The sequence below is a fragment of the Scophthalmus maximus genome, chromosome 10, assembly GCF_022379125.1.
Source record: "Scophthalmus maximus strain ysfricsl-2021 chromosome 10, ASM2237912v1, whole genome shotgun sequence".
Classification (NCBI taxonomy): domain Eukaryota; kingdom Metazoa; phylum Chordata; class Actinopteri; order Pleuronectiformes; family Scophthalmidae; genus Scophthalmus; species Scophthalmus maximus.
The window spans coordinates 4958571-4985006 of NC_061524.1; the positions used below are offsets into that span (position 1 = coordinate 4958571).

The window sequence follows — 26436 nt, forward strand, 5'->3', positions numbered from 1 at the left end:
GAGCACCGGCGCTCACTTCCCCAGCGCAATTTACAGGAATGGGTGGCTTGTCCCCGCACCAGCGCTGGCGGCCTCATGTCCAAAGATAGGCCGGGTTTGGAACTTGTTCCTTCCTGCGGCTGAGATTCCGGGTTCGAAGGTCTTACGTTACCCCGTGCGGCGTGTGGGCCCGCGGGGGCCGCGGGGCCTTCCCTTCCCCGGGCCCCTGGATTTGGCCCCCGACTTCGCCCGGAAAACAGGACCCAGTCAATGGTTCCGGCCCACTTGTGTTTAAGGATCGTCCGAGTTCAAAGCCCTTGCACCTGAGATAAACTCTGCTCGGAGAGAGAGCGCCTCTCTACTCCCACCCTGTGGAACATGTTTTTAAGCTTTTTAGCTTTTTGTTTCATGAGCAAATTGGAAGCCGCTGGTGATAAAAGTAGTACAATCTTTCATATAAGTAACACAGTGAGACACAGAATTGTTTTTAAAAAAAAGTCCTTTTAAATAATTGAAGTCCATCGAATATCTTAAAAAATAAATGTTCAAACCGTGAAATGCTTTAAAAAAGCAAGTTCTGACTGATATAGCACTTATGCAACATTGCATGGTAACATATCAGTACCAAGACAAATTTAAATTATAACTAGTAGTAAAATAACTTATAAGATGTTCATTTTAATGCTCAACAGGTTCAAAAAGAAGATAATAATTCTTTGAATAACAATCTCAGGTCCATTTAGTGGGCTGTTCCGGAGCTTTCATTTCATCATGTTTGCCCGGTTGTTATGGAATCACAAAAATGCCCAGATTTTTCGATTTAATTTTATCTAAAGACAGGCTTTAAAGCGGAGAATCAAAGTGTATTCACAACTGAAATGCTTTGTCTAAAATGTGTCAAATTCTCAGCCATCAAGCTGAATTAGGTTTGTGGTTTTTCAAGAGTTTATGAAAAGTTGATATTTGGTCGAGGTTTTTATCCCTCAAGAGCAAAATTCATGTAGCTTATCTGGTAACGAATGTATCATCTGGATCTGCAGAGTTGCCTTCAACTGTAATAAAAAAAAAAAAAAGTGCCACATTTCTTTGTGAAACTCGGTGCAGGTGATGTTCAAAGTCTGGCGGCCTTCAGCTCTGTGACTGTGAGCGAGTGTCCTTGGCTGCTTCCCACCTCCGCGTCGTCCCTTTGTGCTCCGACGGGGAGGAAACTTCAAACGGCACATCAGAGGTAACGGGTCAGGGTCGACGGGGAAGTGGCAAAGAGTCAAGGGGATTAAAAATGGAACGAGGCCGGAAGAGGTCTGGGAGAGCTCTTTATTTCAGGCACTGGAAAGAGAGCCTCTTCCTCTGGTGGCGCCAGTCCTCTGCCACTGTCCCATTTCCTCTTCCTCTTCCTGCTCCACGCCGAGCTTTCCTCCTCCTCCTCCTCCTCCTCCATCACCTTCACACCTCCATCCTCCCCTGTCTCTCCATCTACTCATCTGATTCCCCCTTCCAGCTCTCTGGAAAAGACCAGAGTCAATAAGCTAAAGGGTCGAATTAGTCAAAATGGTTCCACATTCTCAAAGGTGAGAATGTGCTGCTTTTCTTTGTGAATATAAAATGAGTAGATTTGGATTTTGAAACGTGTTATGATGCCAAATTGACCTCAAGGAAAGTGTAATGTTATTTTCAACCGATTTCTGAAATGATTCGTCAATTAATTGGGAACATAAATGGCTTAATTATAGATGATTAAAACCTTTTTGTTGCAGCCCTTCAGGTGACACATGCACTTTTAATACTTTCAATGAGATATGGCCAAAAAAAAATAATAGATCACTGTCAGTTGCATTGATTTCTCCATCTTCATATCATATTTAAGTACTGCAATGCTCAGCCACTAAGCTTTCGCCAAATTACAGCTACGCTTGAGCAAAACCTACAGGGAAATTAATCGGTTGTAAAAATAAATTATCGTACTACCGTGTAAAGTCCTATAAAATGCCAGATTCATGGAGCACAATATTATCTTAGAACGAGTCTCTGATATCAGCATGTGTTCCAAGTTTTTCTGTTGCTCCAGATTTTATTCCAGACTCAGAAAAACAGTCGCACAATAATCCTTATAAATCACTTTTCTTTTATTTAAATCAGCGTTAGGCAGTTATGCTATGAACAACACAGGAAAAATAAAAAAACGTGACAAAAGAAAGACATTAAAACATGAGATCCAGTTAACATTAACTGCACTTGGCACTTGACTGGATAAGACGTTCATGGAAAGAGGAAAGAAAAGAAAAAAAAGGAAATATACATATGTAATCAAACTCAAAAATAAAAAAAAAAGAAGTGCCTCCAGTAATCAATAAGTCAACCGCTGGGAGCGAAAAGACTGTAGATATTAAATATGGTCTCAACAGCATTTCAACTTCAAGAAGAAAGAAAACAAAAACAACAACAAAAAATTACCGTTTCATTTTCCCAGTTTTTCGTTTGCTCTGTGCCCAGATTCGAATCCGTCTCGTCGGCGGCCTCGGCGACTGCCTCCGTCGCTTGGGTGGATTCTGAAGGAAACGTCACAGGTGAGACACGAAGACGGCGCGGTCGCAGTCTTCAGTCGCACCGCTCGCACCCGTTCGTTCGGCTTCAGACTCCCGCCCAGAGGAGGAGGAGGAGGCAGAGGCCAGTCCGTCTGACGAGGAACAAATAGTAACGCCAACCGCAAACCCCCCAACCCCCCAAAAAGAAAGTACCGTCACACAACCGATGTCAAAGCTCAGGGGGGGGGGCGGGGGCTCAATAACTCTGCGTATTTGTCCCTTTATTAAATCAACCATTAATTCTTCATCAATACATGGAGGAACTTCTGTTACCGCTATACACTCCATTTACAATGGTAGTAGTGCACAGCAAGAAAAAAAGAAAAGAAAGAAAATTAGATTTAAAGATATAAATGAGCTCATACATCCAACGAAAGAAGGAAAAGCAAAAAAAGAAAAAAAAATGTTATCCCTCTCCCAGAAAAAGAAAAATCATGATATCATTTATAATTTAAAAAAAAAAAATACAACCCGACGTTAAACTATGATCAGTTCTCGCTCACCTGGAACACATGGTGGTGGTGGACCCTGATTGTGATATTACAGACCCTCGTGAGTTGCTTAGAAACTTTGCATCAATATTTTCTTTTTTATTCATCCCCTCGGGACGTTAAATCGAGGAGGAGGAGACCAAAACTTTTCTGAATGACTGGTGGCTTCACCTGCCAAATCTAGTTCACATCAAACCCCCGCACTGGTTTCAGCCTTCTCCTTCAGTACAGGGCGATATTAACCCCTTCTATTCCTAGTTAAGAGTGAAGGCGGAGAGGGGGGTTTTTCGGTGGAGATCGTGGGTATTTTGCGAGGAAAAAGTGTGGAGCCAATCCCAAACCAGGGGAGAAGAGAGGCCGAGAGGAGAGCGCAGAGAGAAAAAGAAAGAGAGGAGGCGGCGACGGCTCGATTCTCTCTGACGTTCAGGAGAGTCGAGAGCCGAGAGAGAAAGAAAGAAGAGGGATAAATAGATATATACTCTGCGATGGGGGGGGGGGGGGGGGGGGGGGAATGTGTGCATGTCGTCGTCGTGTGTATGCGTGCGTGCGAGTGTGTGTGTGTGTGTGTGTGTGCGTTTGTGTTTGTGCGTGTCCGCTTTATCTGACGGTGACGCCGAGTTTTTCCAGCACGCGGACTCCCTTCTCCTGGTACTCCTCCCGGGTCAGCCAGAAGTTGTCCTTGTCCTTCATGATGTCGGCCAGCACGGCCCCGCCCAGGAACACCATGTGCTTTCGCCTGGGAGGGTCTTCGATGCGGATCTTGAATTTCTGCGAGACACAAAAAGAAGGGGAGGACAGAGAGACGCGTGTGTGAGGAGGCGGCGATCCTGCGTGACAAAAGACAAAAGACCTGCGACTAGGGCGAGTGTTCCAACACCGCTGCTCGAGGTGACCCCATTGTCTTTTTGTTTTTGTCCTCAACTCCAGTATGATACAGATCTTGTTTATTTCCGTTACAGTTTCGACGACATTAAACTTTTATTTGTAATTGCTGCCAAAACTCAGGAGCAGTTCTTCATTTCTGTGGCAACGGCATCTTTGCTCAACCTCAACCTGCATTTGCAGCAACACACGAGTCAAATTTAAAAATAAAAAAAGTTGCGGGACTAATATTTAGGGTGACAACTAAAAGATAAGTGCATCATTTTGACAATCATATTTGATATGAGATCTTCTCTATGAGGTTATCAGTGGCATATGAAGCATTTTCACATTATTTTTGAAGGACATGCTTTGTGAACATTGCACAACAAGACAATACTGACACCAAGCAACGTGTTACCATTTACCTATTTAAACATCCAGCAGACACAGAGCTCATTATGTTGTCAGCTGATATTAGCCAAAATATACTCCAATATTTTAGCTCTGTTTTTGTCTCCACCGACTCCTGAGCAACTCAAGAATTACTTTATTCTGAAAGGCTCTGTGGGGCTGAGGAGAGCTACAGTCTCTTCTGACCAGCTGTTAATGTAAAACATATTCATTTGCTGTAAAGTGATGCTCGGCTCAAAAATCAATCTTCAGTGGTTTCAGCTTAAAGACAGCTGAGCTCAGCTTCTTCAACAAAAATGTGAACTTCTTATGAAAACACAATCCACTTCCATCCTCGGTCTGTCTGTATGATCAGAACGTCCGGACGCTCGTTTCATCACCAAATAGGGCAAAAGACGCAGCTTCCGTTTGTTGCTCACGTGGGCTGAAACTCTCCTAACAGAACGGCAGCGACAAACAAACAGCCGAGAGTTAACGCTTAGGAGTTGAGGTGGTTTGTGTTTTGCCATGTTTTAAGCGTCTTGCATAAAGAAATAGTTTAGTGAAATACGCTGCAGGACACTGTGAAACCTCGTCAGAGCTTGGAATCGACCACAGCCTCTGCTATCTATGAAAAACTTGACTACGAATAAGCAACCGGGTGTTTAGTGTAAATATGATTTTGGATCCGTCCGGGATTGTCCAAATTTGTGGTGCTTTTTTCCTGAAAGACGTGTGGATTACACACGGTGCCGTTAAGAGAAAGAAAGAGATAAACAATTTTGAGACAAAAGCGGTCGGCTGCAGTTTGTGGGCAGAAGAGCGAAGCTGGAGAATGACGTGCGTTCAATCGAACTCGTGAGTCATCTGCGGACCTTTTGTTTACAAAACAGCTCCGTGTCTTCGGGAGATGGAAATGCAATGTGGTGATATTTTTTCCAAAACAAATATTTATCGTCTGGAAGTGAATAGGTTTGAGACTAAAGTGCGTTGGATTAAGTTCATTCCCTGTTAGCCTCTGGCACCACCTGGTGGTAGGTCACATAGAGTGCACCAGATAGAAATTTCCCATTATCATAAAAACGTTGCTCCTAAACCACATTCATTTGAGATGTTTAATTTATTCTACTGTGGACTCGTCCCCATTAGGAACAAAGGAGACAGTGTCAGGCGTCAGTGACAGTTTACTCACTGAACTGTCTCGTATATGTTCCCTGTGGTGGTTGTAGCTTCACCGCTCTTTCACATGTGGGGAAACTCCACCCAGGCTTATTCAAACAAACTCATAGGATCAAGTAGAAATATTATTTCTGAGAGTACCAGGTGCGGTTAAAAAAGCTCTCATCAGACAGTAGATGACACAGACTAAATGTTACGTGGACATGACACAGAAAAGAGGCGTTGACGGCTCCGGTCGTCTCACCGAAAGCTTGTCCACGTCTCCCTTGAGCACGCGCTCCAGGTACAGCTGCTTGAGCTCCCTCTCCAGGCGGGACGGCAGCCCCGGGTACATGGTGGATCCTCCTGACAGCACGATGTGTTTGTAGAATTCAGGCCTGAGGACAGGGAAGACACGGAGAAGGGGGTGAGAGCAGGTCGAGACCCAGCAACATGTAGACAGGAAGAACGGCATCTTTAAAATTTAAAAAAGCATACAAATAATGTAGCCGTCATATTTTGTTTGATCACATTTTAAGTCCGCAATCGCTGAAGATGAACTTTCAAGACAGATAAGCGACTAAAATAATGTTGTTTTTTTTTTTTTTAAATCACTCTTACAAACTTAAGACTAATCAATTAAAGTGATTTTTATGGGGGGAAGTTAAAATTCTGTGATTTCAGCTTCTTAAATGTGAATATTTACTGATTTCTTTGCTCCTCTATGACAATAAACTTAGTATATTTGGTGTGAGATAAAAACAAAACACAGTTTAGGACATTTTATGGACCAAATAAGGTTTGTGTTTTTTTTGACAGATTAATCGATTGTGAAAATAATCGCTAGGTGCAGCCCTAAACTCCAGTGTGAAAGAACTATCATTTGATGTCTAAAATACTCCATTTCTTTCCACTGTGACTTGTTAATGTTGTGTATTAATATTTGTTTGAGAGGAAACACTGTCAGTATCTGCACATCCCAGTCGACGGCGCAGCGAGGCCTCACCTGGTGTCGATGTCGGCCGCCTGGATGGTGTTGAAGAGCAGCTCGGCCACCCCGACTCCCTCCACGTTGATGAGGTGCGGCTGGAACAGAGCCTCCGGGGCCTCAAACCGCTCTCCTCCCACCTTGATCACACGACCATCTGGCAGCTGGAGATGTGTGGGAGGCATGAGATGAAAAGAGAAGGGAGGGGGGGAGGGAGAAGGAAGAATGGCACCACTTGAAGAGGTAGGATTGAATGTGTGACTCAACCGAAAGAGCTAAAGGGTGTTAAATTCTGGAATGTAAGAACGGAGATGGATCTTCTGGTTTCGTGATGTATGAACGGGAAGTTCTAACTTTTAAAATGTGTGTGTGTTCACTGCAGCCTGAGAAGGAAATCCTACGAAACTCTGGTGATATAGTAAAGCAAGTCAGAGCACAGGAGAGAGTGTCGGCTCCAAACCGAGTAGAGTTAACGTGTGTGCGACTATAAAAAGGCTTCATTCAGCTGAGGGGCAGCGGGAGGAAGTGGAGCCCAGCCTCAGCCGCAATGTGGCTGCACAGGAAATGATGTAACGCGGCAGTTCAGGGCCCTTCGGCCGCAGTCAATTGCCCTCCTTGTCTTCGGCACCACTCGTGCACACACACAGAACGATACTTACACATACGTGTTCCCACACCTTCACACACGCGCTCACGCCTACACTAACCCAAACACACATGGTCACAGTGAGCTCCGAGACACAACATGTGCTCGCCAAGGCGTGCAGGAACACAGACTGCGCCGTCCTGCGTTTAGACTCTGTGGTTCCCCCTCGGAGGGGTTGAAGGTGCCTCGGAAAGAAAAGCAAGGCCTGCCCGGAGGAGCACCTTCCCCCCCGTGTGTTTGAGTCCCAGAGAAAACAAGTTAGTCGGCAAGTGCTGCCCTGGTCTCTCGCGGTGCCAACAACGGGCATGTGGTGGTCCACTTAACATCGGCACAAGAACAGATTTAGTTACCTCCCGTTAGTTTTCGAACTGTTTTTAAAACGTGGCCATTTTTTGAATAACAAACCCCCTTTGGGGGGGATTCGGGGAATAACGATGCTATTTTAAGCAGAAATGTGAAACGTGTGGAGCATGTGGCTCGCATAAAAAGATCTACAAAAATACAAAAAAAGTGTAAATAAAACAAAAACGAGAACCCCCCGAGGGCTGTAAATGTGTTTGTGTGTAAAAACCAGCCAACATGAAAAACAGCTGCTTGACATCTCCCCACGTTTTTAGTCGTTATTTCACAACCGAAAAATTAAACCTTTGTCCTCCTTTACACTCATGTTCAGGCTTCACTGTCTTTCTTTAATGAGTTGTTGTTCTTTGTTACCGTTTTATGAAAATGCTCAATAGAGATGTGACAGGAGGAAACATGGGGACAGTGACGTCATTATATTTCCTTTTTTTTTTTAGTGCCTACTGAGTGATTTAGGGACAGTGTCAGTGTGAGGGCAGCAGCTAAAAGTTTAACTCCGTGTCTGAACACCTGATGACCTAAAATCACAAACACCAGGTTATATAATATACTAAGAGGCAATTAAACAGCCCCGTGAAACAACTCGCACAAACATGTACGAAAAAACGCAGAACGTCACTTCCTCTGTCGGTATTTATAGAATTAATGTACCAACAAATCTTTGCACTGATGCCATACTAATGTGCCCGTCGGTTTTTATTAAGTCTACGCAGATTGATTGTCGTGTCATTATGTTGAACGTTAAAACATTAATAAGTATCTACCGTGTATGATTCCACCAGTACGGTGGTCTCCAGCGCCAGCTTCTGCTCCTGCTCGATGTTGTAGCCCACGTAGCAGAGCTTCTCCTTCATCATGCGCACGGTCTCAAAGTCTGCAGAGTGGTTGAAAGCGTAACCCCTCAACAGCAACAACTGCAGATGTGGGAGACGGAAAAGAAAAAAGGCAGAGAGAAGGTGAGGAAGGTCAAGAGGCATCGTTCTTTGGAGTTACGTACTGAGATTCCCTGAGGGAAGTCTTCTCAAAATGAAAACCCTGTTACTTGATTTTACAAAGAGGATGACGATATTTTCCCCTTCCCAAAATAACAATATAAGAGACTGAACTTCATGGTGGTGCAGTGCCAGTTAAGTCTCATTATCAATTATCTGAAAAGCGATCCACATGATTTCTAAAACTCAATAAAAAAACATATTTGCACAGTAAATACTTTGTTGACTAACTGTCTTGTTTGCACCACTAGTTTTTCGTAGTGTTCCCCGCTACTCAGAGACTGGATACCTTGATGAGGTAGCGGGTGATGTCCCTGCCTGCGATGTCCAGGCGTCTCGTCAGGTGGGGCAGGCTGAATCCTTCATACACCGGACAGATGTGCGTCACGCCGTCCCCGGAGTCGACCACCACACCAGTCAGGAGGCCTAAAAAACAAACACACGTTTCTATGACTCCAGAGGACGTAACATTGATTTTGATGAATTTCCTTAAGACTTAAACCTAAGGTTAACACCTTGCATCACCTTGATCCTAACCTAAACTAAAGCCTAACCTTAGTAATTCAGTCAGTGGCCCTATATTGTGTATATTATTCCTACCTTTTATATTTCCTTGTGTTTATATTGCATGTTCATTTATGTATTACTCTTCAGTTGATGTTACTATTTTTACTTCCGCCATGGTGGGAACAATTCAGGATCATCTCATTTTATTTTATCTGAGTCTCATCCGGCGTGAGTTTTTGGCTACTTGTGGTTCACCTTGTCGACGGGGTAAACATGTCTGATGTAACAGTCTACTGCTAATAACGGCTCATTAGTTAGAAGAGTGAATTCAGACACAAAATGGCTGAGCAGTGCACAGACCTCACGAAAGGCTTTGCATATTCAAAACACAATGGGTCTAATTGTAGTTGCAGATGGTCTTAAGAGTTCGTCTGATCCTGCTTCAGGCGGCAGACAGGTGGAGTTTAACACCACCTGTGTCAAAGGGATTGTTCATGTGACTGTCTAGACTTTGTGTTGCCAACACAACATCACATCTGGTATCAGAACAGTCATAAAAAAAATCTTTTAACAAACTATTTGACAAAGGTGTGGTAGTCAAATACTGACACAGGAATATTTACACAATTAAAACTGAAAGCCAACACCCACTAAAATGATGTGATGAGGAAAATGGTAGTCACTATAACAATTTTGCATAACGATATGTTTGATGAACAGTTGTTTTTGTCATGTGTGTTTTCACACAGAAGGCAAATATTATACATCGAATGAGCGACTTAAATGTTTTTTGCAGGGTGTATTAAAAAGGTTGTACAACAGCTTAGGCTGTACGACAGACAGACAGACAGACAGACAGACAGACAGACAGACAGACTGCACAATGCAGAAGAGAAATCACTTCACTTCTAAATGCCATAAAATATATTTCCTGTCTGTCTGTCTGTCTGTCTGTCTGTCTGTCTGTCTGTCTGTCTGTCTGTCTGTCAGACAGACTGTCAGACGCTGCTCTGGGACGACAGGATCCTGGTATAGTTGTCCGCCTTTTCTGAGGAGGCACCATCATCCCCGGCAGGACCTCATCTGTCCCAGCAACTTCCTAAATTACATCTGGAACTGGGTCGTGGATAGAGCTCAGCTCCTGTATGAGGCCGTGGAACTAATCTTCTCTCTCTCAACTTTCTAAAATTGGATGTACCCAAAAACTCCTCTTTATTTGTCATGAGAGGAAGACAAATCTTCACCACAGGATGATGCTGAATCCATCTTCCTCTCTGAGGAAATCACCTTTTGTGAATATATTCAAACAAGTGTTGGAACTTTGGCAAATGTGCATATCTGACATTATGCATATTTGTGATGGGAAAACATTGGCAGGCGAGTATTTAACATGTTCATGTTGTTAGTTCCTCACGCCCCCCAGTGTGTGAGGAGCCAAATTATGCGTACGTGTGTGTGTGTTCTTACCTTGGGCATACAGTGTCAGCACAGCTTGAATAGCAATGTAGACTCCTGAGAACTGGTAGGTCTCGAACATAACCTGCAGGAGAGGCCAGTTAAGATCAGACGGTAACAACAATAACCGTTTATTTGTTGATAAAAAAAATTAAAATGTACGGTATAAAGAGCACAAAAGCACAAAGCAGAAATTATCTGAAGCACAATGCAGAAGAGAAATCACTTCACTTCTAAATGCCATAAAATATATTTCCTGTCATGTCTCATGCTGATTGTGTTTCTGCTAACGTCCATTTTGAAGATTGTATGCATGTATAGTATTGTTCTAGTAAAAAGGACACCAATCAAGTAATTTAGACACTGCAGACCTATCGTTACTCTTTATAACAATTGTAGTGACATTAACTGGATTTAGTGAACAAGTATAGTGCAACATCAAATTAATGATACAAAGTAGACATCCATAAACTAGTCAATTTCCCCTTTTCTTTTCCCCTCACACAACTACAAAAATAACTTATCACTGCGCACACACACACACACAAAACAAATGTCATCATACCTCGATGATTTTCTCTCGGTTCTTGGTGGGGTTCATGGGGGGCTCCGTCAGCAAGATCTTGCAGTTGCGGGACTCGATGTTGAGCTTCTCGGGGCCGAAGGTGTAGTCCCACAGGTGCTTCATGTCGTCCCAGTTCCTGACAATGCCGTTCTCCATGGGGTAGTTGACCTCCAGCATGGAGCGCAGCTCGCTGGCTTCGTCCCCGACCATCAGGTCCTGGAGTGTGGAGAGGCAACAAACGTCAACACGGATACATATTTAGATATATGAATATATGAAGCCCCAATTCGGATCATTTAGTGTCACTTGAAGTATTAGTTAAGGCTATAAAATCAGCCATTTCAACGTCCCCCCTTGGGCCTGCCTGCTGGTCAGCTATAATCACTCGCCTTAAGACGAGTCGACTGTCTGGTGAATTCACAACTCTTAACTTTGAAATTCGTTTACCCAGCATGCATATCATCAAGGCAATTATTTTCCATGCATCTCCACCCGGAAACACTTCCCGTTCCAGCTACAGTGAACCACTTGTTTTTAAGCACCATTCAACTAGCTGCATGCAGCGCAGCCTGGCCATGTAAACAAACCGCCGGGGGTTAGCGCTCAGTGTTAGCCACACAGTCAAGCATCTCACGTTCCACTTGGAGACTTCAAAAGGATCCACTGACGGCGGCCATTTTATGGGTTCATCCTGTGTGCTTTGGCATTAACAAAGTACCAGCCACAGGCATCGTCTCCATGTGGTCCCGATGAAAAAATAATAAAAAAACAGTAAAGAAAGAAAAAAACAGATGTGCTTCTGTCTCCAAACTTCAGCTGCCTGCCATGCGAACTCTTCCTCTGCACTTGTTAAAGGTGAAACACTTTGAGATTAGTGAAACATCTTAAATACGTGCATTGCTTCGTAGAGGTGAAGACAATAGATCTGCGACACATGCACATAAAGACCGTTTAACATTTTGCGCCGAGCTTTCTAGCTGCAGCTGACATTTGAAGTTCTTTTTTAGCTGAAATGGTTGTGATTATTTCTTTCCATAAATAGCAGCAGGATGGGGGTGGGGGGGTTCGGCTGTTAGCGGTCAGGATCCTCCAGCAGATCAGACACGGTGAAAAATGGAACTGGTCCAAAATCTCTTTTAGCGCACTCCCATCGATAACAGCTGGCCTGTGATTCATCGCAGCCGTTTCTGCAACACTTAGCCTGGAGGAAGGAGGAGTGCATTAACGCGAGGCGCTGTATATCTATCGTGCTCTGTGCCACCCGTTTGACCAACAACTCAAAACACAACGCTTTAAAATCAGCCAACTAGTTGGGATGTTCACGAATGGAGTCATTGTGTGAGTAAACCATGAAAGAAAAAAAATTAAAACAAAATATGAGCTGGGTTTTTCGTTGAGATCAAAACATGACAACTCTCCGGAGCAGGCAAGCACAGGAGGCACACACCAACCTGAACTTACCATCTTCTGGGCATTCTACTTCATCGTGGGGGGGGGACGGGGGGGGGACAAAACATGGAGGAAAGGCAGGGTAGATATGAAATAAAGATGAATAAACAAAAGACTTGGAAAGAACAGTAGAGGCGTAGAGAGAGGATTCATGCTGAAATAATAATGGGAGATTGACAAACAATTAAAACCTCTGCTGCCAACGAACCGATCTTTGCCCATGAGAGTCTTGATTCAAAGATTTCACATTTGGTGAAGATTCTCTAAAATCTTATTTATACTTAGAGGTGGAAAAAAGTGCAGTAGAATTTGTGGTGAAAGGATTGATTCTGTTTTACATTTCAGAGTTGAACTAGGCTGCTTACTCTTAGAGTAGACTTCAACAAAAAATATTACAGATAGTTCACAGTGAAATCAACACAGCCTGTGTTTTTGACATTGTGCTTATCTTTTTTCACTCTTATTTGCGGGCGATACTTTTGTCTCGTCACTCGTTTCCTGACCAGTGGTCAAATAACAAACAATCCTTCCAGGAGCATCGGGCGGATCCGCACGTACCTTGATCTCGATGTTTCCCACTTTGGCTGTCGAGCGAATGATGGGCCTCCCGACAAGTGCAGGGAAGATGTGCTCGGGGAAGTTGGAGCCTGCATAGCCGCACTTGACAAACTGAAAAAAAGGGGGAAAAGAAACGTACAGAGACAGTGATTAGGAAAATGAATGTAAATACTGACGCTATTAACCTGTGCAATACAGAAAGACACCATTACTGTCATCCTGCTTAAAACAGTGTGTCAAACTGGCATCTAGACTTAGATTAGAATGTCTCCACCGACGCTTCGATGCCAGAACATTTATGTATGAACAGTATGTGTGAGTATGTTTGAACAACTGTAGTGAAAACTTACTTTAGCCTTCAGCACAATGGTAGAAAACCACTAAGGTTTTAAAGTAATATCATATCTAACAGTTATCAGGAAAAGATGGTATGAGAACTGTATTATTACAAACAATATACCCAGTGTGATTTGGTGGTGTTCCTTTCATGTTGTCGTCTACATTTGTACTGTTAGTGTCATGACCTCAAACAGTCTCAATAGAAGCGATAGAACGTGACTTTTTCCAACCCACCATTGTGAATGAGTTATCAAAGACAATCCAACAAGTGGTGTTTGACTAATTTGTAAAAACAAATTCACAATCAGCACAGCCCTGCCCCCACAAAGGCAAACTTGTTGAAATTTTAATAGTAACAGGCAAAGCAAACAGCTTTACTCATCTGACAGAACCTGTGAATTTGCAAGTGTACAATTCAGTTCACTATCAGATTTCACAGTGGGTTATGGCGTGAAATGGTACGTGAGCAGTCTGTGAAAGAAACGCTTTGGAGGAGTATTTGGTCGTCGCTCAGACTCTCTCACTTCCTGTACTCTTCTTCCATTCAACCTCGACACGGGTTCAAATACCACCCCACCCCCCGCGCACTCTCACTGTGCTGTTGAAAAAGTCACATCTACAAAAAAAAAAGTCCATATTAGTCAGCAACATGCTGCTGAGCCAACATCCTCTTTAACCCCTGACAGGGTGCAGACAGGAAGTCCCTCTGCTGGCTGCAACCGAGGCTGCGTTACCTGTGAGCAATGGGTGACTAGTAAACAACATAAGCGCAGACCTGTGCAATGTGTCGGTTGCTGGACACGCTGCATGGAGGGAAAATTGTTTGCCTACGAACCAAATGCTGCAGGAAAAAAAATCCCCTAAATGAATTAAATTATATCAAAAATCTGGCCCCTTGATTGTATCGTGCAGATGCACCGACTTCGTCCAACTTGGATGAGGACTTTTTCATAACATTTTTATAGCTGGAACTTGTGTTTGACAACCCGCTGAGGGTCCAAATCTAATCAGCAAAGATATGTAAAAATAATAAAGCAGATGGAGTGCAGATGCATACCTGGGAAACGTATGCAATCTGGTCCACTGCAGTAGTAGTACTAGTAGTAGTACTAGTAGCACAGCTCGTTTGCTTGATTTAAAGGACCAATATCAAATTGGGAAAAATAAAATCCTCTATTGCATGTAGTAGCCCTGTATTCAAAAAGCATACTTAGGCACCCCACAAAATGTCCGAAAATGGAAATACAAGTACCACAAACGTGTACTTCAGTGCAGAACCAGCCTACAGGCTCGTCCCGAGGTCGACAACCTTCACTAGGAGGCGGTTGAGCGACATTTCTCTGCGTGCAGTTGTGGCCGTGTTCAGGAAAAGCGCAGTTTTTAAAAGTGGGTTCCTCAAATTCACCTGCCGCACAGGCCTAGCTCAACGGCACAACCCCACCTGACGCCGGCGAACTGAATCAAAATATCGGCTGCTGTTCCGAGCTAATTGAACCGATTGCACACGTACACACACACACACACAAATAAATGGTGAATCTGTAAAAAAAAAACAACTAATATAAAGTCCGCGTCGTGTTGCCGAAGCGAATCAGTGAGAATGAGTGACAGGAGGAAGCAGACGAGTCAGCTGTGACATGCTAGCAGGGCTAGCTAGCGAGCCGCCGTAGCGTAATGAGCGTTTATGGCCAAATTAGCCGTTCACTTAAATTGAGGGCTGTGCGAGCTGAGAGGGGCTGTAACCACAGATGTGTGTTTAGTCCTCAACCGGACAACAGCGCGAACTATCTGCGCTATTTCCGCGACGGCTCTGGATGAATGAAAATTAGCCTGCTAACAGGCTGGCTAGCTACCCACCCAGTTGACGCTAGCTAGCTAGCTAGCTCGGACGCTGACACCGCCACTTCCTGTTTCAGAAAAAATCGCTCGACACGTACGGCGCCGTTCAAACAAAGCGCCCCCCCCCCCCCCACCCGACCCACCCCTCGCCGCCGACGGAGCGTCGAGACCAAAAGCGGCCAACTTACCCCGGTCCCATTGTCGCAGACCACCACTTTCCTTCCCTGGCTGTCCATTATGTAAAAGCCCAGTTGCCGCTGAACCTCCCTTAACTTTCTTCGGCGAGCCGGAAGGAAGACACACCAACCCGGGAGGAAGGGGACGGTGCCCATCCGGTGACGGAGCCGTTCGAAACCACCGACACTCCCTCCGAGAGAAATGTGTTCTGATTCGCGCTCCTGCTCTGGTTTCATCTCTAGAAACAACATTAAATGATGCTTCAGCTAAATGGGATTCTTTGTTAACTTTCAGCGTGTAAAAAGAAGGGGTTTTGTAGTCACTTTGTGTCTCCTTGTTCCCTTTTTGTGTCTCCTTGTTCCCCGTTTGTGTCTCCTTGTTCCCCGTTTGTGTCTCCTTGTTCCCCTTTTGTGTCTCCTTGTTCCCCTTTTGTGTCTCCTTGTTCCCCGTTTGTGTCTCCTTGTTCCCCGTTTGTGTCTCCTTGTTCCCTTTTTGTGTCTCCTTGTTCCCTTTTTGTGTCTCCTTGTTCCCCTTTTGTGTCTCCTTGTTCCCCGTTTGTGTCTCCTTGTTCCCCGTTTGTGTCTCCTTGTTCCCCTTTTGTGTCTCCTTGTTCCCTTTTTGTGTCTCCTTGTTCCCTTTTTGTGTCTCCTTGTTCCCCGTTTGTGTCTCCTTGTTCCCTTTTTGTGTCTCCTTGTTCCCCCTTTGTGTCTCCTTGTTCCCTTTTTGTGTCTCCTTGTTCCCCGTTTGTGTCTCCTTGTTCCCCTTTTTGTGTCTCCTTGTTCCCTTTTTGTGTCTCCTTGTTCCCTTTTTGTGTCTCCTTGTTCCCCGTTTGTGTCTCCTTGTTCCCTTTTTGTGTCTCCTTGTTCCCTTTTTGTGTCTCCTTGTTCCCCGTTTGTGTCTCCTTGTTCCCTTTTTGTGTCTCCTTGTTCCCCCTTTGTGTCTCCTTGTTCCCCTTTTTGTGTCTCCTTGTTCCCTTTTTGTGTCTCCTTGTTCCCCATTTGTGTCTCCTTGTTCCCCTTTTGTGTCTCCTTGTTCCCCCTCTGTGTGTCCTTGTTCCCTTTTTGTGTCACTTTCCTTGTTTCTCCTCATTGTCCTATTTGTCTCTCGTCATTTTGTCTCCTTGTTCCCCTTTTGTGTCTCCTTGTTCCCTTTTTGTGTCACTTTCCTTGTTTCTCCTCATAGTCCTATTTGTCTCTTGTCATTTTGTGTCTCCTTGTTCCCTTTTTGTGTCTCCTTGTTCCCCTTTTGTGTCTCCTTGTTCCCTTTTTGTGTCTCCTTGTTCCCTTTTTGTGTCACTTTTCCTCGTGTCTCTTCATGGTCCTATTTGTCTCTCGTCATTTTGTGTCTCTTAGTACTCTGTTATTTTAATCTCTAATCATTCTATGATTCTTGAGTTGTCTCGTATCTTTGTGGTTGTTTCATCCTTGTAGTCGTTAGTGTCTTCTCATGGTCCTATTAGTCTCTTATCATCTTGTGTCTCCTTGTGGTTTGTATGAAATGTTCACAGGAGAAGTCGAGATGAGGAATGAAAAGTCACAAACGACCTGTGTAGTAACAAGTGTAGGAGTTTCAGTTGTTTTATTTACTACTGTCATTTGCAGCGCTTTAAAATCAGCCTGCTGAGATACAGTATTTCCTCAAACCTTTTTGTGAACAAGAGGGAAAAAAATACTAAAATTGCAATTGAAAACTAAGAAACCAACCTAACAGGCTGACGATCAACAAGAAAAGAAAAGAAAGTTCAACATTTTTAAAATTAAAACATTTAACACATCTTCATGAAGGCCACGCTATGTCACCCATATCACCTTCGTATATGATGTTTGTACAGTATATAATCATTTTTCATCCGAAATAATGATGTTTCATAATAGAAATAAATAAATAAATACAGAGTTAAACATAATTCAATTTGGTGACTTAGCTGTAACAGTCTCTAGAGTGAATACGTTTGTGCTTGTGTGTCAGTTTAAACCAAAATAAGCCACAAGAGTAATAGTTTGTGTGAAACAAACAAGCTTAAAACTGCAGACCTACATCTCTGCACTGTGGTGATTACTGTTCATCGAAATTAATGATTGTTAATTATTCTGCCTCTTTACTTACAAGGTTAATCTTTTGGGGATTTAGAGTGGAGATGGCGAGCAGGTAGAGTATTTTGATGGAAGCAGAAAGAACAACTTCAAGTACAAAAAGTCAAGTCACTGTAAAACTGAGGAGCGTCACTCTTCGGGAACGAGGATGCTGGGGAACATGAGGACCTTGGTCTTCATGAAGGACAGGTTAGGAAGTCCAGCGATCACCCTGCGAGCCTCCTTGCTCACCTCTTCATCCCGTTGTGGTGTCCTTACACACGCACACAGAGCATGAGTATTTCAAGATATGAGTAGAAACAGAACAAACAAACGACATGGATGTACAGAAACTCCTGAGCTGACCTGACTGAAGTGCTGGTTCTCTCTGCATCCGACATCAGGCGATTCAAGGTGTCCACTAGGTGGCGGCTGTTCGTGCCGGCTTCCAGTTTGCTGATGGTCAACTGGTACAGCTCACGGTCAACTCCTTTACATGCGAGTGTGTATAACAAACACACACAAAACAGGTTACGCAACGAGGCAAAGCAATCGCTGAGCGTCAAATGGACACACACACACACACACACACACAACACAAGCTATAAATTCAGCAGCTGTACACGGAACAATGCACAGTTTACAGAATCTACATTTCTGCAGTTTCACATGCTGACCTGGTGGAGGACTGCTGCTGCTGCTGCTGCTGCGGCTGCTGGATCTACTCTCCTCCTCAGGACCAAAATAATCCAGGTTGAGAGCAAAGCAGCCTATTCTAGCACGGGGAGACAGCGGGTGAGGATGGGGAATGGGGGAAGCCTGATTTCTTATTCGTAAAAGAATAAGAAAAGCATGAAGATGAGGAAGAACTATACACTTCTGACTAATGTTTAATCCTTTTTTTCAGATTCAAAGGGCCCTTAACCGTGACATCGAAGACACCGTGCAGCATCAAAGTCCGAAGAGAAGCAAAACCAAGCAGAAAAAGGATCAACTGATTTATTTCAGTATTTACATGTATATTTCCCACTTATTGCAGTGCAATAAATCTGGATTTTGAGCAGTAAATCTGATTAAATAAATAAATAACACAAGTTACAGTCCAAAAAGAATTTCACCATTTGGAAAACAAAACTTTTTGTTGTTGTTTGTTTCTTTTTAGAAAATAATTGCTGGCATAAAGGCACAACTCATTATGAAATGCTGAAGTTGCAGCTTCAGAACTGTTGTAGAAAGACTCTTGATTGGTAATGAAATACTGAAAAAGTGGAATTCAGGAGTCGATAATTTTTCCACAATATCAAGTTCTTTGGAATCAAACACTTCATTGTACTCGGCATGCTGATAGAGTGCATGCTTCAGTGCACCGAGTAAAAAAAGAAAAAAACTGAAAGCAGCATTAACCTCAACTTCATTTTGCCGCTTCACAATTTTTTTAATCTTGTTTACTTGTTATATAATGTCTAGGATACATCACTCCTTTCTATTATGACAGTAGTCCCCTGCACATGTTAAACCTAATAGCAATAAAAAATAAATCAAACTTCAAAGGTATATATATATATATATATATATTCCTTTTTTTATAACCAAACATAATGAAATGAAAAAATAAATATACCAGACTACAAACAAATAAAAATAAAATATAAGGAGTAATTAGTATTTTTTTGCCTGAAATATCAGTTTTACTTAATATTTAATTCATTCAGTTTGTTATTATGGTAAATATTTGACCTTGTGGCTGCCCTCTGCTGTGAATACTTTATTACTGCAACACTATATTAATACTTGATATTGAACCTTTTTCTTGCTTGTGTTGTTGATGTGAATGACCTTGTTTCTTCACACTATGTGACAAACATCTGAATCTTTGAATCCTAATCTTTACGAGTAACTGGCTGTGATACAAAGTTATTATATATCTATTTATTATATTTAGCAAATTTTCAAGTTACCCGCCTCAAACTCATGCTGCAGCACAGACAGCGCTGTCTGTGACTTTTTTTTTTGAAATCTCCGTTTTTGGTGGTTAAGCCAATACATGTTTAGATTTAACTCTTTAACTTTAAAAAATAAGCATACAACATATGAGTTTTTATAATTTTGCTGCAAAAAGTTGTAAGGACACCGACAACATGCTAATTCCTCCTTTTTTTGCTGGTATTTTTTCCTTGTTTTTTTTAATCATATTGGTTAGATCTATTTAGGGATAAAATAGAAAAAAACAAAACACTTCCGTCTGAATCTCACTGAATTAAATAAGTAAAAATTTCCTGAGCAAAGAATGATACTCAACACCTGTGGTGTTCACTTCTTACAGTAATATCTTTGATTTTCTTCAAACACAGCAGAGGGCACAACAACACCCTTTACAAGCAAATAACAGTTTCAATCAAAAAAGAAAAAAGAAAGAAAAAAAAGAAGCCAAAAGATTAGATGATACTGTCAGATGATTCATAAGCTACATCGCCACGCACTGAACGAAAGGTACACCGCTGTATTAACACTGGGTAAGAGTTAGCATTTCAACTTTGACACTGCTCGCCACTAAAAAAAAAAAAAAATTGTCCGTTAAATGGAGTTGCCGTCACCCACATCAGGTGTTCACCACTTCCCCATCTCAACTGAGACTGATAAATACTGAGATAAATGAATGAGGAGGTGGCAGCAGGTAAAGATGAGACACTAGAGTCAGTGAAGGAGGGAGAAAAGGGAAGCCAGTACAGTGTTTCCCCTGTAACTGTTTAGGAGCAATTGGGACAAATTTTTCTGTTTGGCTCAAAAGTTCAATTTCACGTTTGAAGGTTTTCCTGTGTGCACAAAATCATGACACCAACATGATTTTGCAACTGTGTGATTCATGATTTTCACAAAATGTCGTGCTCACCCACCACAGCTGACCTGAGTGGAGGGGAAACAGTGCAAATCAAAAGAAGCAGACAAGCCCCCAGGAGGAGGTGAGGAGGAGTCCAGAGTAAACTCTCAAAAGGTTTTTGGCTTATTTGAAAGAAGCCGTGTAATTAAGTGATGGCTGGTAGTCTACTTCCGGCCCCAGAAGTGAGGGGCTCGGCGAGGGGACGTACCGTCCTGAGAGCTGCTAAGGCCACGGCTGCTCCAGTCCAGCTCCTACAGAGAGAAGAAGTTTACATGAGTCATAACAGCATTTCAGCTTCGCATGTTTAATGTGTTATGCTCTTGGAAATTAGTCAAACCAATTCGAAGGGGTTTACCTGCACTGAGCCTGTTGAGGGGTGTGGTATGTCCTGGGGCCCTGGAGGTTCTCGCGCTGGGTATCCTGTTGAACAGAGAGCTGGCACGGCGTCTTTGGTGGGCTCAAGCATTCCCTGACGGATTATAAAAATGGGACGCAAATAAAATAAAATAAAGAAAATGCAAGTTTTCACATAAAGTTCTATATCATTATGTGGAGACATAAAGATATAGAACCTATACTGTAGCTGCCATGATTGACACATATAAATAACTTTTTTAAGGGTTTTCTATCGCACACACAAACTGGTCATGTTACAACATTACAATCCTTCGTCTCAATTAAAAAACAAATTAATACTTTTCACATTTTCCTGCAGTTGACTCACCAGGCCGGATGCGAAAGCTGGCACAGCCACTGGCTGCTTCTTCATGCCCATGAAGACCTTTCAGGAGGTAAGGACACAGAATAATGTGAAGACATATCCGCAATACGTCGTAACTTAAAACAATGGAGTGCCGAAGTGTAAAAACTCAGATTCACCATTGATTTTTTATCTAAAACGTCTTACAATTGGTGCAACGGTACAATGATCTCACAGTTACATGCAAACCACCAGGAGAGTGACAGCTTGTGATACTGCAAATCCGTTTTTAACTGCAAGTCAAATGGGTTGATCATTGATCCCTGAAGTAGTAGTTTCACCTTCTAACTCTGTAACTGGTGAAGAAGATGCCGCAGTTTTTTAATGTTTCGCCAAACTCACAATGTTCCTTGTGTCCACGCCGAGGCACCTGAGCAGGGTCCGGTTTGTGTGGGAACCACCCCACTGAAACTGGAGGCCGACTGCACTGTGGACATCTTGGCGTGGCCACCACAGGCCCCGCTGTAGCCTGGGAAATGATGAGAATATTACAAAGCAACACGTGTCATACAGAGACAGCATCAATGATTCTTTTTAGAAAGAGACGATGAGAGTAAATCTGAAACGTTATAGAGTCGCACTATTTACCAGATGTAACCACATTTCTAAATTTCAGTGGAGCTTGTAACTAAGACAACATGTCAAGAGATGATGTGCATTACCACATAAATTACTATTTATGGTATAGTTACACTGAATAAAGTAGTAAGATTTTTTTCTTTTGAAGTCAAAATGACAAATATATCCACCACCATTTTCCTAACTCAGGAGGTTTTCCTCACCACTGAGCACCGCTGAGTTCTGGCATCTTCTCCTCCTCCTCACTCTCAGGGAGGTGGCTGCTGTGAAGCAGAGCGCCGAGAGTCAACGCCTCCTCTTCCTCCTCCTCCTCCTCCTCCTCCTCCTCACCTTCTGGAGTAGGGACCACAACCTCTGGGAAACTAGCCAAGAGGAGCTGCAGGACACGGCGGGACAATGACGCCTAGTCGGGGGGAAAAAATTGAAAGATCAGTCTAGAAACCTTTGTTTATGTGAGAAACTATTCATTGAAATGTCTCCCACCTGACAGCTGTTTCGCCTTGAATCTCCACATTGTCCCACCCTGTTCTGTTCCTCCTCGGTATTCCCATCAGCCTGAAGGCTGCTGACTCGGTCTGGCTGCCGACTTCCCTCCTCCGGAGCCCTCTGATCCTGGAACTCTGCCCACGACCCTTCTCCTCCATCCTCCTCCTGCGTGGGTGCCGAGCAGAAATCAGCAAAGCTGTCACTGGGCGGGAGGCTCCCGAGGCTCTGCACCCTCACGTCAGCGGTTTGGACCCAATCTCGGTCCCTGCGATGCTCAGAGCCACCGTCATTGAAGTCCGCAAATTCGTCCTCTGCGTCCGTTATGGAGTGTTGCTGGTTGGAGGTAGCAGTAGTTTCCTGAGTCAAAGATTGGTCGCAGCGATGAGGAGCCTGCTCAGCCTCAGTTTGGCTGAGATTTGCCGCTTTGCTGCTGTTGCCGAAAGCGTGCGAATGCCAGTTGCTTCCCAGTTCTTCATCCTCATCGTCAGTCCGGTCCAAGTCACTCTGATCCCCTAGAGAAGCCAGAGATGAAACATTTGGCTCCCACTCGGCGGAAACACCTTCGAATGAAAAATCGTCGCAGACGGATGCCAAGTCCTCCGAGCACTCCGACTCGTACACACAGATTGTTTGGGGGACGGTCTTTTCTCCGCCTTTCTCTGACCCTTCGTCCTCCTGCGACTCGGCGGTTTGTAAATAATTCAAACGATATCTCATTTCCCTCCAACTGTCCCCACGCTTGCCTCCGACCTCCTCTCCAAAATGAGGCTGGTCCGATGGAAATCGCAACGCTGCTGCGGCTTCCTGAGGCTGATGGTCCTGAGACGGTGGCTCGACTGCCGCATCTCTTTTCTCACAGTGCTTGATTTTAGTGCAAACGTTTGCTTTAGCCTTATAGGCGCATTGAGATCTGGGCTCAGACTCCATCACCGCCTCACGACCTGAAGCAAAGATTTCTTTGGCCGAGTTTGTCCCTTCCACCCCGCCGGCCCACGCCTCTGCGCTGCCTAAGGGAGTGAGGCCACAGCACCAGGGGTGGGCTGCCTGCTCCGCGAACACAGTGAAATCAGCAAATCCTGTTTCCTCGGTGGGAGAGCAAGTAGCCGCCACAGAAGCCCCATGGGCCCCAGAGTTGTGGTCTCCTTCCGCATATCCATTTGTGAGGTGCAAAGTTGATTCAGCATTACTACCCTGCTCTTCCACGTCCACCTGGGCCCTGCCGGAACCCAAGCTCAAAGTGGGTACAGTTTGGGGAAGTTCCACTGGGTGATTAATGTTGCAGCTGGGTGGATGGGTGGCTGCCTTTGTGGTAGGAGGCGGCTTTCTGAGGCTGGATGGTGGCTTAGTAGAATCAGCAATGCCAGGAGGGGAGCAGAATCCCCCAAAGTCTCCAAACTCGTCGTCCTCCGATCCGGCTTCCCCATCGCCATCATCATCTAGCGGAGGAGGGGAGGAGGAGTGGAACGGGATTATGTATGGCTCCATGGGTTCTCCTAGAGGGACCTGAAGGCCTCATGCACCTGGGAAGTGGAAAGTGAAAAGAACAGGAAGAAAGAGCATTGTGAACGACAGCGTGTTTGGTGGAGAACAGAACATTTCAGTGTGTTGATGATGGTTAAATGCTCCGTGCAAGACTTTCAGTCTTTTCACAGACTCTCTTTCTCTCCGAGTGTGTGTGCTTAGTTATTTGCTTCATGTGGGTTTGGTTTGTGTGTTTTATTGGGTCAACTTTGAGACAATTAATATTCTGCATTACACCAAAATCAACAACAACAAAAAGATTGACCTGCTTGGAGATCTCAGCCAAATTCTTTTGTGAAAATACCGATTTCATTATTCTGTTTTATGCATTCTGGATTTTAGACATTACGCTGTTTTACAGATATTCTATTTTTGCTCGTTGAAAAAAAAGCTGAATCAATGAGCTGATTCAACGATTATTCAATGGGGGAATCAATGTAAGTCAGTTTCAGTTTGAAAACCCAGGGTCTGAGTCTGAACGCTCACAAGAAATTGAGATTCTCACCTGGCATCATCTACATTGACGGTAAATTAAATCACTCTGGTTGATTCCAATAATCAAATTATCATTTCAATTTTTCACATGAACATGCCGAACACATTGTTACGATTTATTTCATCCTGTATAGATAGATAGAAATATGATATTGTGCCTTTAACATGAGTAATTGAAGTAATTTTGGCTCATTTTAAACACTGAAGGATAAATGAATCACTCAAGGGAATATTCATCACATCAATTGAAAAATAATCCACGAAGCCCTTTGTAATGTTGGTTTTGATGATTGCTATACACATTCATTTAGTACCATAATTCAAAGCCTTATGTCATCTCTGAAAACATTTAAAACCCTAGACAATACATTAAAGCATCACCAGTTAAAACATACCAAAAGCAAACATGACAGTATTAATTGAATATGTTTCTTCAGTTTGGACTCTGTAGACTTTTGCACAACAATGTGAACTTCATAAATCTATCACGTGTCCTCTTTTGTGTGGCTCTTTGGCATCCGATGGAGATAAAACCACATGACAGTGGAAAGAGTCTCCATGCACAGCACCTGTCGGTGCCAGTGAAGTCAGTAAACTGATACAGGAAACATTACCTGCAGCTGTGTGCTACTTCAGACGAACAGTTCAAACCGGCTGTAGATTAAACCTCCAACACAAACACACGACCTGCTGCCTTGTGTCAACAAAAGATTAGACATGTCTATTATTATTATTTTTTTTTTTTTTTGGTATAATTGGTCGGTAAACACAAATCCACTTGAATTCTCCTCCGGCTTCTCGATCCAAGACAAACAAGAGATCGTCGTCCTTAACAGCTGGTCGGGGACATCGGATGATCACTAGCTGTCAACGGCGAATGAACTGTGGAATTAGGTCTAAGTGAAGGAGCCGAGGCAACGGGGCGAGTTTGCCGCTGTATCTCGTTACAACACGGCGACTGATTAGCCTAGAACACGGACACACACACACACACACACACACACACACACACACACACACACACACACAGACAGAGACACGCGCGCTAGCTTAGTGCAGCGCGACCTGTCAAACCCGCTGACAAGCTAATCCAGACGAGGCTAGCTGTTAGCTCACAACCAACAACACGGTGTCGGCAACACGGCGTCCGCGGCTTTTTTTTTTTTTTTTTTCAAACATTCGTTTTAATTCATTTACCGACACTCGTTCACTTTGCCTCGATGTCACTTCTTCGTGCGCCGCCGTCTCCATCACCTCTCAACATCCTCCTCTGTGCGAAGTGGACACACCGGGCGGTTGTGAAGGCGGAGGAGGAAAAAGAAAAGACGTGTCACTACGACCCCGTTTCCAGGAGACGAAAATCAACCAACTGCGGCCAGAGAGCAGTGCGGAGAAGTGGGGAAATGAGCGGGGTCCATTTTTATAGAGCGGAGTGACTCTTCTTTGAAATAGACGATCTTTGTTGTTGGCCAAGGTGCTTGGTGGCGTGTGTGTGTGTGTGTGTGTGTGTGTGTGTGTGTGTGTGTGTGTGTGCTGCCTGCTGAGGAGGTTTTTAAAAAGTCAGAAAATCAACTGATAGTTATAAATGTTCAAAAGACAGTTCAAAGAAAATTCATATCAAAGAAAAAACTCTCCAGTAAAAATATGTCTTTAGTAGCCGACCTAGTTTCTTCGGCCGTATCTTTGCAGAGCCTCGGGCCCTGAATGCAAATGCTCAGTCCCTTTTAGTTTTCAACCAGGATTCATGGACAGAAAGGAACTCAAAGTACGAGCTGGTGCTCAGGGTACTAAAAAGTCAGATGTATGTAACATAACATGGACACTAAGAGCCTTAAAGTCGTGAGTAAAATCTTAAAATCAACTCTGAAACATACTGGGAATCTTTGAAAATGTGTTGCTCAGTTGATTTGACTTTTCCCCTTTGCACTCCATTATGCCACATATTTGGAGATTGGTACATATGGGCAACCATTTTGCCATATGATTTCCAAAAATATGGCTTTATTCCTGTGTGTGTGTCCCCACGTGAACATTGAGATTTGCACTCTGAGCAAAGAATTTTCCACAGAAAGGACACTTGTGAGGCTTTTCCCCAGTGTGAATTCTTGCAAACTTCTTGTCACATTCAGAGCCTGTAAATGCCAACAAATATCTCAGAAGTGGAGGTGATCTGCAGGAGGAGGGTTGAAAACTATTAAATCAGGAATAGAAAGAGTCTTAGCGTAATGGGTAAAACAAAATTAATCAGTGGCAGCTATTGCATTTGAAAACTAATTCCAGGTACATGGTTGTAATTTACCACCAGT

The 26436-nt window shown here is 43.6% G+C and overlaps 2 protein-coding genes and 1 long non-coding RNA gene across 5 annotated transcripts; 1 reads left to right on the plus strand and 2 right to left on the minus strand.

The window, feature by feature from the left end:
* Nucleotides 1–2084: 2084 nt before the first annotated feature.
* On the minus strand, nt 2085–15509 carry LOC118283627 (actin-related protein 2-B). Its single transcript, XM_035605843.2, has 9 exons — nt 15351–15509; nt 12985–13095; nt 10978–11193; nt 10425–10497; nt 8740–8876; nt 8223–8372; nt 6471–6616; nt 5730–5862; nt 2085–3820 (listed from the first exon to the last, which is right to left on the minus strand). The coding sequence occupies exons 1-9, from the start codon at nt 15492–15494 to the stop codon at nt 3650–3652; spliced, it is 1281 nt and encodes a 426-aa protein (XP_035461736.1). The 5' UTR covers nt 15495–15509; the 3' UTR covers nt 2085–3649.
* Nucleotides 15510–16888: 1379 nt separating this feature from the next.
* On the minus strand, nt 16889–25561 carry LOC118284262. Of its 3 annotated transcripts, XM_035607027.2 has the most exons (10): nt 25328–25561; nt 22112–23634; nt 21832–22031; nt 21392–21518; nt 21014–21070; nt 20645–20758; nt 20498–20540; nt 18089–18181; nt 17778–17901; nt 16889–17685 (listed from the first exon to the last, which is right to left on the minus strand). In XM_035607027.2, exons 2-10 carry the CDS (start codon nt 23597–23599, stop codon nt 17562–17564), a joined length of 2370 nt encoding a protein of 789 aa, XP_035462920.2. In that variant the 5' UTR covers nt 23600–23634; nt 25328–25561; the 3' UTR covers nt 16889–17561. The 3 variants fall into 3 exon arrangements, with proteins under 3 accessions (XP_035462920.2, XP_035462921.2, XP_035462922.1); XM_035607028.2 differs by lacking the exon at nt 18089–18181 and having other exon boundaries at nt 25328–25560; XM_035607029.2 differs by lacking the exons at nt 16889–17685; nt 17778–17901; nt 18089–18181 and adding an exon at nt 18397–20363 and having other exon boundaries at nt 20413–20540; nt 25328–25558.
* On the plus strand, nt 17751–18435 carry LOC118284276. Its single transcript, XR_004784793.2, has 3 exons — nt 17751–17913; nt 18075–18206; nt 18319–18435. It is a non-coding gene; the product is annotated as an uncharacterized LOC118284276 (long non-coding RNA).
* Nucleotides 25562–26436: the final 875 nt, after the last annotated feature.